The sequence below is a fragment of the Oratosquilla oratoria genome, chromosome 42 (assembly GCF_046742065.1).
Source record: "Oratosquilla oratoria isolate Oo_2021 chromosome 42, ASM4674206v1, whole genome shotgun sequence".
NCBI classification, from domain to species: Eukaryota; Metazoa; Arthropoda; class Malacostraca; order Stomatopoda; family Squillidae; genus Oratosquilla; species Oratosquilla oratoria.
Window position 1 is genome coordinate 5,017,913 of NC_134818.1, and position 15,000 is coordinate 5,032,912.

General features: G+C 40.4%; 1 protein-coding gene across 7 annotated transcripts in view; it reads right to left on the reverse strand.

Annotated features, from left to right (window-relative positions):
• Nucleotides 1–15,000, reverse strand: part of LOC143021457 (uncharacterized) — a 405,777-nt gene that overhangs the window by 126,070 nt on the left and 264,707 nt on the right. For all 7 annotated transcript variants that reach the window (XR_012965993.1, XM_076178955.1, XM_076178958.1 and 4 more), the window contains exons 4-5: nt 12,781–12,933; nt 873–1,016 (exon numbers count right to left, since the gene is read on the reverse strand). Coding sequence is in view for 6 of the 7 variants with exons in the window: in XM_076178955.1 (XP_076035070.1) it covers nt 873–1,016; nt 12,781–12,933 (297 nt within the window). In the remaining variant the exon portion in view is untranslated. The remainder of the gene's footprint in view (nt 1–872; nt 1,017–12,780; nt 12,934–15,000) is intronic.

The window sequence follows — 15,000 nt, forward strand, 5'->3', positions numbered from 1 at the left end:
TCTTGCGTTAAAGAATTCAAATAAGAAAGAAAATATAAAAGAAATGTGGCTTATGTTAATTTCATATTATAGTCAGAAATCTGGATGAAAACAAATGAAGGTTTATTCTGACGTTGATTGAACTTAGAAAAAATAAAAAATTAATTATGTTGCTTGAAATGGGACTACAGCATTAAAAGAAGAATCGGAACTTGTGTTGATAACTGAATTAAGACAGAAAACTAAATTAAAAACAAAAACCTGAATAATAACTGAGGCGAGACAGAAAAACAAGTGAAAAATAAACAGACTTGCAATAAAAATAATATTGAGACAAAAATAAATAAAAAATACACAGGGAACTGTTATGATAACCAAACCTGAGCTACTTTAGTGTGTGGCCTATGAATTTTTTCCTCTGGTATGGTAATATGTGGCCTATCTATTCAATACACTGAGGAATGCACCCAACTAGGTTACATTAGCCAGGGTTAAGTTTAAATGAAATATTTTTTTATAGTATTGTTGTTCATTTCAATCTTTTCCTGAGGTAGGACACATTCAAATAGGGTAGACCACATACTTATACTAAACCAGTTTCAAAAAGGTAGGCCACATACTAAAACAGCACCAACTGAACTAGGTGGTGGTGTGAAAAATGACCTGCATAAAGCCGTCTAAAGAGTGCATTGTTACAACGGGGAAGGGATCTCATCGGCGGCAATTTCCTTTACACTGTTTCAGTTCATCTTAGTAAGTTAGTGGCACTGTAAAAGGAATTCGTATTCCCACTCTTACTCTACAAATGCAAAGTTTGATTGCTTCGTGGGTTAGTTTTCACAATAACTTTATACAATAGCATACCATAAAACTGGTCATCAAGGCGTACTTACGTGTCGCACACTTTAAATAGTTCGACTGGAAGTACCGGAATTCGAAGTCTTTGGAGCAAACGCACTGCCGGTTCTCGCAGAGGGCATGTTTGTCGTTCTCTGTGCATTGCTGCGTGTACTCGCATGTTGTGTTCAACAGTGCCGCTGAAAAAACAACAACAGATAAATATGTAATAACCTAGATCTTGAGGGACGTGGTATGTCTTTGAAGTGGTCACCTAAATAAAATGTGGTAATTGTTATTGGGAATCTGTTAGTGCTTACCTTTGTTTGGGAAACTTTCCCTCAAAGTGTTGTTTACTTCTTTCGATTCAAGAGCATTTCCTGAAACTTCGAACCGCGCTTATCATAACTTTAAATAAGATATGATTTAACTTCCCTCCTCTTTATTTGTTTGTTAAATCTGTGTAATAAATTTTGGTTTGATAAATCAGGGATTGAACTTTGAGAAATTACTTAAAGTCAATATAACCCGTAGCCTTTTGAGCTCTTTTCGAACTCGTAAGAGTCCCTCCCAATACAGTCCTTTCTAATGTTGCATCAGACTACTCAGAGCTCTAGTTCCAGACAGACCTCAATTGTAGAAACGTCAAAGCAAGGGACCTACGTCTTCAGAGTTCACAGGCAAGCTTAATCTTCAAATTTCAAAATACCATAGTTTGAGAACCCAACCTGCTAGAAACTGTTATCCTTGTATTTGTTGAACCTTTTCATAAAATATATATACATACTCGTACACACATGTAAGTAATAGGTAGAGTAGAAGTTGGCTTACTGTAATCAAGGATGTGCATTTGTCTCGGGCACCATGTCACTATATCTGTACATATACAGACTGTATCTCTGGCCTTGGTCCCACCTAATATTTCATTTAATACACAAAGTTTACGAGATTTTCTCGCTAAGTTTTTATAGATGGTTATGGCATGATAGTGTGACACGCTACTGATATAAACTATAGCTGTATCCCTGTAGACAATCTCAAGCTATCATCGTATGGTGTGCCACACTATTAACGGAGAACCCATGTATAATGTGACATATCATTAACGAATGTCTTCCAATTACACTTGCCAACCTTATCAAAACAACAGGATACAAACCTGAGTTAATGAAACTCCACAATAATGATACTTTTTGGGCCACTGTACAATTAGTTATGGTGGATATTCGGCTGTCGTTGGAAGAAGTCAGGCAAATCATTAATCGTTACGTGAGAGAACGAACAGAAGAGGAGAGGAGGAGGAGATGGGGTCAGAAGAGGAGGAAGGAGGAGACGAGGGAAAAAGAGACGAGGAATAGGCTTACAAAACGTTTTAAACCTTCGAAGCGCCTGCCACGTTGCATTTGAGGACAGATAAATCTGAGTTGGTCACATGAAAATAATGTATCGTTCACGAGGATAATTTGGGTTTGTGTGGATTTAGGAGGATATATGTCCACTTTAAACAATCCCCGTCATTACCGCAGATAACGTGATAGGGGGGAGGGACAGACAGCCGGTATGAAACAGGACGCGGCGTGCAAATTGGCCAAGTATATTTTGGTTGTATAATTAGTAAACGTGTTTTGGCTGTGACGTTAACAGGGTGGACATGTGTTCCGGCTATGACGTCAGCAGGGTGAGCAGGTGGATTATGGTTATGACGACAGCAGAATTAATGTGTGCTTTGGCTATGCCGTCGTTTGGACGGAAAGATGTGTTCTGCCTATGGCATCAGCGGCAGGGTAGACAGGTCTGTTTTGGCTGTGACTTGGGGAGAATGGACGTCTTTGCCATGGCGTCGTCTGATTAAACACGTCTAGTCTGAGTGTGCGGCGGGTATAATGAGCAGTTGAGAAAGATCTTTCTGAATACGACGCAGGATGACGAGTAGATACATTTGGGATGGTGGTCGAAGCACCATCAAAGAAAACGGATGTACTTGGCTATGACTTTAGCAAGATGGTTAGGTGGGCCCCGGTTATGACGTAAAGAAACTAAAGAGGTACATTCTGGCAACAGGCTGGGCACTTACATTCTGCATTTGATGTGGACAGGAGAGATAGGTATGATTTGGATGTGTATCTTTTTTTTATTTCTCACGTTACAAGGCTCCTAACTGGCTTCTGACACTTAAGACTGGACATTCTAATGTCGCGCCTCACTGCCGAAAACCTGACCAATACTTTGCTAAGTTGCCATCGAAACTCTTCAGTAGGAATTCAGGCGTGTACATCCGCCAAGACCTTACATTTCTTGTGCAAATTTAATATGCACAAGCATTGTACATGGGGCTTTAACTTCCTAACGTACAGTCCAATACTGAAACAGATTTGACGTCAGCAGGATAGGAATGTGTCCCCAGACCTTGACGTCAGCAAGGTGAAGAGGTCATTTTTAGTCTTGATATCAGCAATGGTTAGGACTGTGCAGCCCCTACAGAGAGTACAATTGTGTATAGGCTGGATAGATCTCTTTCAGCAAAGTAGTTCTACTCGTAGTGTGCAGACGTAGGCAGGCCGTGCCAGAAGTTTTTGCAAAACATAAGGATGTACAAGTTGTACAGGCAGGTCGGTGCAAATAGAAAACACGTATTTTCAATAACATGAGGTAAGTACATGCAAACTGCACACATTTTGATATTCAAATTGAGCAGGTCCCCTGAAACTATGCAGGCAGGCGCGAAGTCTTTGATTGGCCACAAGGGTCTTGGATCACGTACTGGACTCGATAGCTGCCACCTGCTCCAACAACAAACAACGGAGTCTGATCTATGGGAGACCCTTTTGGCTGCTTGGCAGGCTTTCGAGTCTGCAATGGGCCTGCTTGCGTAGCAACCACTACAAAAGGAAGCCTCGCTCGCTCGCTCGCTCGCGCGTGCGTGCGTACTTGTGTATGTATTCATGTGTATTTACCTAGTTGTATTTTGCGGGAAGGGGAGCTATGGTCGTGTTGTCCCGCCATTGTATCTCTCAGTGTCTAGTTTGCTTTTAAACTCGTGAATGGTTTTTGCGCTTACTATTTCATTATCCAGTTTGTTCCAAGTGTCTAAAACTCTATGTGGAAAACTGTTTTTCCACATGTGCGTGTGTGTATTTATGTGTGTATGCATTCAAGGGTGTGCATGTGTGTATGTATTTATGTATGTGTGTGTGTGGTCGTGTGTATATATTTGTGTGTGCGTGTATTCACCTTGGTCTTTGGATCACGTGCTGGACTCATGATCGACAGCTATTTCCCTCCCGGAAGAGAGCTCAGAGCTCGTATGACCGATCTATGGGTAATGCTGTGACCTTACACGCACACACACACCCAACTCCCCGCCTACGAGAGTTGGAGTAACGACTCGGAGCGCAGCGATACTGAAATTATTTCAGCCCTAGGCAGGATTCGAACCCGGACCGCCGTAGTGACAGTCGGAGACTCTACCAATCGTGTGTGTGTGTGTATGTGTGTGTATTTGTGTATGTATGTGTGTGTGTGTGTATGTTCGTATGTGTGTGTGTGGGTGGATTTGTATGTGTGTGTGTGTATGTTCGTATGTGTTTGTATGTGCGTATGTGTTCGTGTGTGTGTGCGTGTGTGTATATGTTCATATGTGTGTGTGTGTGTATTTTCGTGTAATCGCAAAGGTGCGGCCACAGCAATCTGCACAGGTTTGTGTCTGTGTAGAGTTCCGAGCACAAGTCGGGGTAGAATTCCATCCACCCTCTCGCTTCCATCGGGTCTGGTCTCTTCTGCGTGATGTAGTATCGATCGGGTACCGCAACGCGACAGTCGCAAGTAGGCAAGCAGGCAGGCAGGCAGGCAGGCAGGCGGACAGGCAGGCAGGCTAGAGGGCTGTGAGGCCAGCAGGCAAAGAGGTAAACAGGGAATTAGATAGTCAGGGAGATAGGTAGGCTAATGCGTAGTTTAATGCGATGGGCGGCTTTGAATTCGCAAGCAAGCAAGCAAAGAGGCAAACTGGGAAACAGGCATGCAGGTTGGGAGGTATACAGTAGAGGAGAGGAAGGTAGAGAGGAGAGGACAGATGCAGGAAAACAAACAGGCAGCAGCAGCAGACAGCAGCTAGACTGGGAGATACCACTTCACAACAGACTATCGCAAGTATCTACACAGACAGGAAAACAGATATACAGAGACACAGAGACAGATAGACACAGACAGATAAACAGATGATAACGCAAACATATAGACAGACAAACAAACAAAGACAGACAGGCAGGCAGAAATAGGCATACAGACAGACACACCCATGCGCGCGCGCACACACACACACACACACACACACACACACACACACACACACACACACACACACACACACACACACACACACACACAAATAGACAGACAGACAGACAATCAGAAAAAAAACATACAGACATAAAAACAAACAGAAGGGTAGGCAGAGACAAATAGACAAGTAAGCAGGCATGTAGACAGGTAGGTAAGCTCGTACCAAAATACGAAACAGTAGAAAACGACTAGATAAGCAAAGAGGCAAGCAGTCAGAGAGGCAGGCAGGCCAACTAATATATACTTCTCCCTTACACAATAATCATTGAATACTCAAGCGAATTGACAGGCAGGGAGAGCAACACCCTCAAGTGTGACGACTTAATGCGTTCATACCCAGCAACCTCCTGACAGCTTCCACCTACCGAATGCGGCTCCATTAACACTCTCGCTGGGTTTTACGACTTATGCACACTCTACCATAGGTTCAGCAAGGCGATTTGATCATCTAAGGCAATACAGCGAGAGTTGAAACGCGGAGATGACCGCATCGGGAATAACACAAATCAAAAGAAAATGCATGGGCTCAGTTCACATTTCATTTACCTGTATATTGCTCAATTTATTGACAGGTTTTCATTGTGCTAAGAAAAATCCTGATTCATAATAAAGAATCATATCATAGGTTTACTAAAAAAAAAGGGCAGAATCAGCTCCATTGAATATATGCCACCAAAATTTACAATTTCTCTGCAAAAGAGATGAAGGATTAAAAGTCGGAGAAATATATGTCAGATATATTCTAACACCGTCTCTTTACACACACACACACACACACACACACACACACACACACACACACACACACACACACACACACACACACACACACACTGTATATATACAGTACATATATATACATATACAATAAATATATACTTACATCTATATGTACATATACATATATACAGTAGAACCTCCCAATACGGGTGCACCATTGTACGAGTAATCTACTGTACGAACCGAGCCACGTGCGAGTGTTTGTCTTAAAGTACGAGGTGGAAATCCGCAGTACGAGCGAATTTCATGCAGGCGACCTCCAGTCGGCGGTCAGCTCGCACGCCCTCTGCCAATAAGTGCAGCCTCTGCTCACTCAGTTCACATGTTTATGTCGTTGTGGCAGCATCCCTATTGTGTGTTCCCCACTTTTCTTCTTCTAGCTTTGTGCGTTGTTTCATGATAATTAGTTGTGTTAGCCAAAGGCGTCTTAAGGAAGGTTAGTGCGAAGGACAGGGCTGAGAAGAAAAAGCTGATTACGACAGAACTGAAGAAGGAAATCATTGGTAAACATGAGAGAGGAGTGCGTGTAGCATGTCATTACGACAGAAGCATGTCGACGATCTACACCATCCTGTAGGAAAAGGACGAGATCGAGGCCGTTACAACAGCAAAGGGTGTCTCCAAGCTCCCCAAAGAAGCAATCTCTCCACAAAGAGATGGAATATTCGCCTCTCCTGTGGATCAACGAGAAGCAAATCGCCGAAGATACGATTACGGAGACCAACAACCGCGAGAAAGTACGATCGCTGTATGGGGATCTCCTGAAGCAGAATCCTGGAACACCGACAAAAGATATATCAACTGACGCATCTAAAGCCAGTCACGGCTGGTTCATTAATTTCAAGAAGAGGACTGGTATTCATAGCGTCGTCAGGCATGGAGAGGCAGAGAGTTCTGAAACGAAAGCAGCTGAGGGTTTCGTGCATGAATTCCATCAGCTCATCTCAACCAAGGAGCACCTCGCACATCAGGTATTCAGCTGTGATGAAACTGTGAAGCCTTACCATCAACCTATACCGGGATGACGACCATGAATCTGTTTTGACGCCTAAGCTATCAACTCACAGCAGGAGCGCCCAAGAACCACCTTAATGAGGTACATAGAACTACTCTCACTAGGAAAATATTGGAAGAAAACGCAGAGATAAGATCTAGATGTGAAGATGTACGCCGTCTGCCCTTACTGGAAGCACTACATATTAAACATTCAAATCCAAGTCTTAACTTTCAAGCTGAGGACCTACAAGATTCCCTTATCCTGCACCGATCCAGCCTCAATCAGTATTGACCAATCAGGATTGAATGCAAACGTGCTCGGCCCAGGTGACGCATACAAATAGCGCCCACCCCAGCTTCCCGACGCATTCTCACCCGAGACACGGAAGAAAAAACATCTCTAACAAAGCTACTGGAAAAGGGTTAAGAAACTCGAAATCACGATATGTCTGTAATTAATATGGATCAAAACTACGGAAAACTTATCCACAAATTATAAGAAAGAAAAACACTACTGAGACGAAAAGAAAATGTTCTGAAGAAAATCTGTAATGCAGAACATTCAATCCCTTCAATAAAGTATGCATTAGAGAAAATCTCCTGCTTTTGTATGTATATATATATATATATATATATATATATATACATATATATCATATATATATATATATATATATATATACATATATATCATATATATTAAAATACCATTGGACTGGGAATCTGGTAATTTGTTGCCAAAATTCAAAGGAAGAAACAAGGAGGGCCTGCTCTGTTTTACAGTAGCGTCATTTACGAGCATAGACAAAATGTGTCGACATTTGTAAATGATGAATGAAACTTTCTGAGAAGAAAAGATCATTGGGTCACAACCAATTTGGAAAGTCTCGTGTAACCAACCTGCTAGACTAGAGTGGTTGATGCTTGGTATGAGAGAGGGAAGGGTGGACTATGTATACCTAGATTTGGAAAAAGTTTTCGGCCACTTGCTACACAAACTTAAAAATAAGCCGCTAAGAAGGCGATGGGAATCTGGTAATAAACGACGAGGAAATAGAAGAAGGAAAATTTAATTCTTTTGGGCCGACAACGACTAACAGAAATGATATAAAGATTGAAATTTTGAATAAGAATCACAACTGCAAACCGATGTTATTTCAGTTTGATAGCAATTATGAAGAAACAAAGTGTGAACAAGAAAACGACCCTGAGATTGTATAATACAGTTTATCAGACCAATGGAGAATGATAGGGAGGAGAATATATGGAGGAGAGGACATAGCAAGCACTGAATGAAGTGAATATACAAACCAAGAGAAGATAGTTGACGTTATCAAGAGAATAAAGCTTTGCTTGGCTGGACATGTTGCCGCATGAATGAGGATGGATTGCTGAAGAGAACTCAGTTGGGAGTGGTGGACGGACGCAGACAGAGAGGGCCAAGGAGACGGTGGTGGATCGATGGAGTCAGAGCTGCATTTACGGAAGGAGGTGGAGGAGAAGATTGGTTTGAAGTAACTCAAAATCGAGACAAATGGGGGAACATGTCGACGGACATGGTTCATGATCCAGTGGAGTAATTAAGAGCTACACAAAATATTGATACTAAATTTGGAACGCTTGGGAGATCTTACAGAAGCAGCAATGATATTGACAAAAGAAGTTTTAAATGATGACGTACGAGACCAATAATGAAAGATGAAAAGTTGGACTGGAGAGAAGTGATTAGTGGAGTACCACAGGGTTCAATTCTGGCACTTGTAATATTCCTATTGTACAGAAGTTACACGACAAATAGAATAGAAAAACATGCAAACTTTTGTTGTATATGATGCCAAGATCATGAAGGGGAGAAGCAAAGGGGGTTGCGAATTATCACGAGATATTATAGATAAGGCTTATGAATGGAACCTGGATTGGAAGTGAATCCTAAGTAAAACCGGAGAGTTAAGAGAATACAAAATGGGAAATCAATTAATAGCAAAGACTAAGGAGGAAAACGATATAAGAATTTCAACCAAGGAGGATCAATCTTCAGAAAATCACAAAGATGATAACAGGATGAAGTTATATTTTTGCTGAGAAAAAAAAGTGGCGTTTTATCGTATGGAAGAGGAAATGATGAACAAAAAATATTGAAAGTCTGATCCGACCCAGATTGGAATGTAGAGTGTTTTTGTTTATCCCATCTACAGAAATATATAAGAAATAATACAGAGAATACAACGGGGGAGCAACCAAGATGATCCTAAATATAAATCACAAGACAAGTGGGTTAAAACTGAAAAATTTCCCACATTGGAGGAGAGAAAAGAGGAAGGTGACATGACAATGATATTAAGCACGAAAAAATAGAGAGACAAAGGATTTGCTGATATGGGATGAGCGATCTGCCTACGAGATTCGAACGCTCTTTGTGTTTTAGCGCATGTCCATTTCCATTTACGTGAATGTATTTGTATACACGCGTGTGCGTACGTTAGGTTGTGTGTCTATATGCTTGCACGTACGTATGCATATTTGCTTTTTCACAAACGCACCATTTGTCCACGTGCAACCCGTGCCCATCCATTAATGGATGTGCAGTAAATTGCAGAACAGAGCTGCTGTTGCAGCACAGCCAACACACGTGTCAACGTGGCTGCATCTGCGAACTAAGCCTTTAGCCAAGGTTTACGGTTTCCTGTTTGCACGGAATAGCTTCACCACATTCTGTAATTGCACACCTGTGCACATGCATGGAAACTACAGCGACACCAACTTCTCCGTCCCAAAGATTTTTGGGAATTGACCGTCTGTATCCAAAATAAATGCAAGTCAATAAGCAAGTGCCGGAGTTTGGGCCCCAGTGCACTGCACTGTTTCCATGATTCAACGAGGAGGAGCAAGTCACCCAGGAAAAGCAATTCCAACTATACTTCCACCGGGTATTGCCGCCCACTCCCATCCTACAGTACTTTGTTCCCTCGAACTTAAAAAATAAGTATATATATATATATATATATATATATATATATATATATATATATATAATATATATATATATATATATATATATATATATATATATATATATCAGCATTCTGACAATTATCAACCTTCTCACCACTTAATAATTGTCAGAATGCTGTTGTGGTAAACTCAGTTTGTATTAGAGCGAACCCCTGCGCCAAAAGTATATATACATACATACATATATATATATATATATATATATATATATATATATGTATATATATATATAATATATATATATATATATATATATATATATATATACTGTACATATATATATAGATGTATTAGACAGAGATAAATAGTTAGGTAGATACATAGACAGATAGATAGATACACACGAACACACAAACACAAAAATAAACACGCGCACACCCACAGGCTGAGACAGATACATAGATGGACGGATATATATATATATATATATATATATATATATATATATATATATATATATATATATATTTATATATATATAGAGAGAGAGAGAGAGAGAGAGAGAGAGAGTATATCGAAATAAACACCATATATTAGGTAGAGTACTTGGACAAAATGAACACCATTCTCACTGATGAATCTAAAGTTCAAAAAGGCATCAAAGGACTCCAAGGAATCTCCGAAAAAGGAAATTAAACAAGCTCATCACCATCAATAACAGGAAACCACAGTATAGGATATTGCTATGGGAACATAAAAACCTACAAATCAGAAATTAATCTCGGACGTATTATCTCACAAATCGCGAAACCTACGACATCGCGAAACAGTTGTGCACCATACTGACTCCATACACCCCCGCAACCTATAGCCTGAACTCAGCAAACTGATGTCCTGGACATCCCTACGGCAAACAATGCTAAAGGAACCATAGCTTCTCTGGATGTAGAATCGTTATTCACATGTATCCCAATCCAACGTACCATCAACTACATCACTAATCGTGTCTACCACAATACGAGTGCTCCAAATCTTCCAGTCGCGGAGTCCACGCTCCGTAGTCTTCTCCAGCGCTGCACTGCAGAAGCACCTTTCGCCTGCTCCCGCGGATTGAAATCTCAACAAATGGACGGCGTCGCTATGGGTTCCCCACACGAAGTCTTATTTGCAACTCTCTTTATGGTTTGTATTGAAGAGGAAGTGTTCATTAACTTGAAAAACCGGAAATCTATTGCCGTTATGTTGATGGTATCTTCATAAAAACTACACGTAATGAAGATACACAGTAGTATTACTTAAGAACTGTCTTCAAGATGCCTCCGGCTTAACCTTTACGATTGAAAATAGCGTAGAAGGAACCATGCCATTCCTTGACAGTCTTCTTAAACAACAAGAAAAACTCAACATACACACACTTATATAAAACCTACAAACACCGGCCAATGTATTAACGGAAGAAGTGAATGTCCACAAAGGTACAAAAACTACCATTAGTGCCTATATACAGAGATCTCTTACTCACTGCAGCACATGGGTACAAGTTCACACGGAAATAGAAGGTCAACACAAGTACTGTTAAAGAACGGATTCAACAAAAGAGATATTGACACACTAAGAAAATCGTTGACCGTTGGTATCATACCCAGCAAGATACCATAGTGAAAAATGAAGAAATAAAGATAGATTATCGAACCTATTTCTCTACGGCATATAAAAAAGGAGAGGGGAGACTTGAATTATAACGAGATGTCAAACCTACAAATCCTGTTATGAGAATAAACTTAGTAATATATCATAAAAACCAGATGACCAGCCATATGTTACTACGACATAGCCCAAACCTAAAGAAAGAACCAGCTCAACAATCGCATATCATCTAATGGCTCGCTTGTGAACGAGGGAACTGTGCAACCCCCCTCCACCTACGTCGGCATAACGATCATGAAGCTGAGCAGACGTCTTCTCAGGTACCTAGCATCTTTCGTCTGGAGCCTCAAGAGCCTACTTAAGCCAGGAACACCAGGAGACCCAAACAAGACAAATGCTCACAGAGAACACTGACATCATCACATCATGCCTGGACGTACACCGCGCCGTCTCCCCATTCTTGAAGCCCTAAACATTAATGAAACAGAACCTAATCTCAACACACATATAATTATTTAGGGCAGATGGTGAAAGCGACGAAAGATCATGAAAATGAAATAAAGAGACGTATTACAATTGTCTGGAAAGCGTTTAGTATAATAAAATCCTGAAAGGCTCTCTACCTTTATGTTAAAAACGTAAAGTTTACAATCAATGCATTCTGCCAGCAATAATCTACGGGTGTGAGACTGAAATTATTTCAGTGCTGGGCGGGATTCGTACTCGGACCGCTGTACCACACACACACACACACACACACACACACACACACACACACACACACACACACACACACACACACACACACACACACACACACACACACACACACACACACACACACACACGCACACACGTAAACACACATACAACCACTCACACAGTAAAAAAAGAAAGAAAGAAGAAGTATGAAGAGAATGATGAGATGAAGATGAAGAAGGAGAAGAAGAACAAAGAGTGGAAGAAGACGAAGAAGAAGATGAAGAAAAAATAAGAAGACGAAAAAGAGGAAGAAAAAGAAAAAAGGAGACAAAAAGAAAAGGAAGAAAAGAAGAGGAAGAAAAAAGGCGACAAAGAAGAGGAAAAAATAAAAAAGAAGAGAAAGAAAAAAAAACGAAAAAGAAAAGGAAGAAAAAGAAGAGGAGGAAAAAGAAAATGGAAGAAAAAAAGAAGAAGAGGAGGAAGAAAGAAGACCAATAACAAGACTGACGACGTCCACAGAATCAGGGAACGTCTGAGTAAGTAACTCACGTGCTCCGCAGAACTTGTTGGTCGGTATGTAGACGGTGAGCGTTGACGGGCACTCGCACACCTTGGTCGTGACGTTGCACACCGAGTTGGTGAACGGTGAGCAATGGTCGTCCGTCTCACACTTGAGCCTGTCCTCCGCAGGCGTCGTCGTCTCTGCCGAAGAAGAAGAAGAGAGCGTTGTTATTGTTACTCATTATGTTATTGTTAGAACAATAGCTGAGTCAAAATGAATTTAAGAAGTCTTTCCGGCTACGCGCAAAGAGTTGGTGTTCTGGTAGTGCTGCTTCGCTCTGTTTTGGGGTTTGAAACACACACACACACACACACACACACACACACACACACACACACACACACACACACACACTCACTCACTCACTCACTCACTCACTCACTCACTCACACACACACACACACACACACACACACACACACACACACACTCACTCACTCACTCACTCACTCACTCACTCACTCACTCACTCACACACACACACACACACACACACACACACACACACACACACACACACATATATATATATATATATACATATACATATATATATATATGATGGATTCTGCTGCTGCTTACACCAGGCGGCTTCATTCAGCTGAGGAGACGTTACCTTGTAGCAAAGTCACGCCTTCAAGAAATCGTTTTCTGTAGAAATACGCGCACCATAATTAATTTCTCTATTGATTGTCACTCTGTTGGAATTTATATTACGGAAATATATCTTAATGAATACTCTTATGTTCCAAATATCAATATGTAAATATATATATATATATATATATATATATATATATATATATATATATATATATATATATATGTTAGAATTAATATTCTGTATGGTTAGAATTGTAATACTTAAACAAAATTATTCGCAGTGCTCCTGAATGTGTAGTATACCCTTTTTGCATAAAGAATTATGTCTCACAGAGAAGACAGCGGTTTAGGTCGCCTATACTCGCACTTTATTTCCAATAAACAAGACTCGAGAGAATTGGAGTTTATTTTATACCATCCATTCTCTTACTAACGAGCACCTTCACCTACTGTAGTAATCTACAACCTTACTGGCGGGCGCAGAACCTCGATTAACATCTTGAGGTTTCCAATTGGCTGACGCAGGGAGATCTTATTCAAATGTGAAAAAAAAGTTTAGCCCCGAACATCTTGGTTTTACTTCGATGAAGTACATGAATGAATTGAGAGACAAGTAATTATGGACCATGGAGGAGATTTGCTCCTCATGCTCACTGTTTCGTTAAAAAAAACAAAAAAAACAAACAAACATTATACCAGAATTTTCACGAACATATGTCCAGGACTAAAGCACTCTAGCTACACTTTGCCGCACTTTACACGCTGATGTATATCATACATGTATTTATATATATATATATATATATATATATACATATATATATATACATATATATATACATATATATATACATATATATATATACATATATATATATACATATATATATATATACATATATATATATATATACATATATATATATATATATATATATATATATATATATATATATATATATATATGTGTGTGTGTGTGTGCTTTATCATTGGGATTCGAACCCTTGCATGAGCAACTGCTTCTTACGAGGCAAGAACGATACCATTGTACTAATCCATTGACCGTTAAAAGGAACGACAACCTAGACCACGACTTGATTATTCCCCAACGGCACTTGGGTAGTACAGTATGCATTCTTATATCATCGATCCCTTTTTGAGTCGAGCCTTCCGCAGCCGGCGAGGTCTCGGCGGCCATCGCTAAACCGACGCCTCCTCGCCGACAGAGTCGTTGGTTTAGCAATGAGCGAGACCTCGGCTCGAACCCCACGGGGACTGTCGGAATAATTTGATTGGTATTCGCTGTTACTACCGAATATAGCATTAAATTTCATTGCTAGGACAGTTACGAATAAAAGTGCAGAGGTAATTATCAAACTGTCTAGTGTTAGACCCATCCTTGACTATGCGGTACAGTTTTGGTCTCCGTCCTATAGAATGGATATCAATTCACTGCAATCAGCGTAGAGGAGAGTGATCAAAATGATAAGAAATTTACCTTACGAGGACGGGTTTAGGCACCTTAACTTACACTCTCTGGAAAGACGCAGAGTGTGGGGTGATCTAATAGAGGTGTTCAAGTGGATCAAAGGATTTAACAAGGG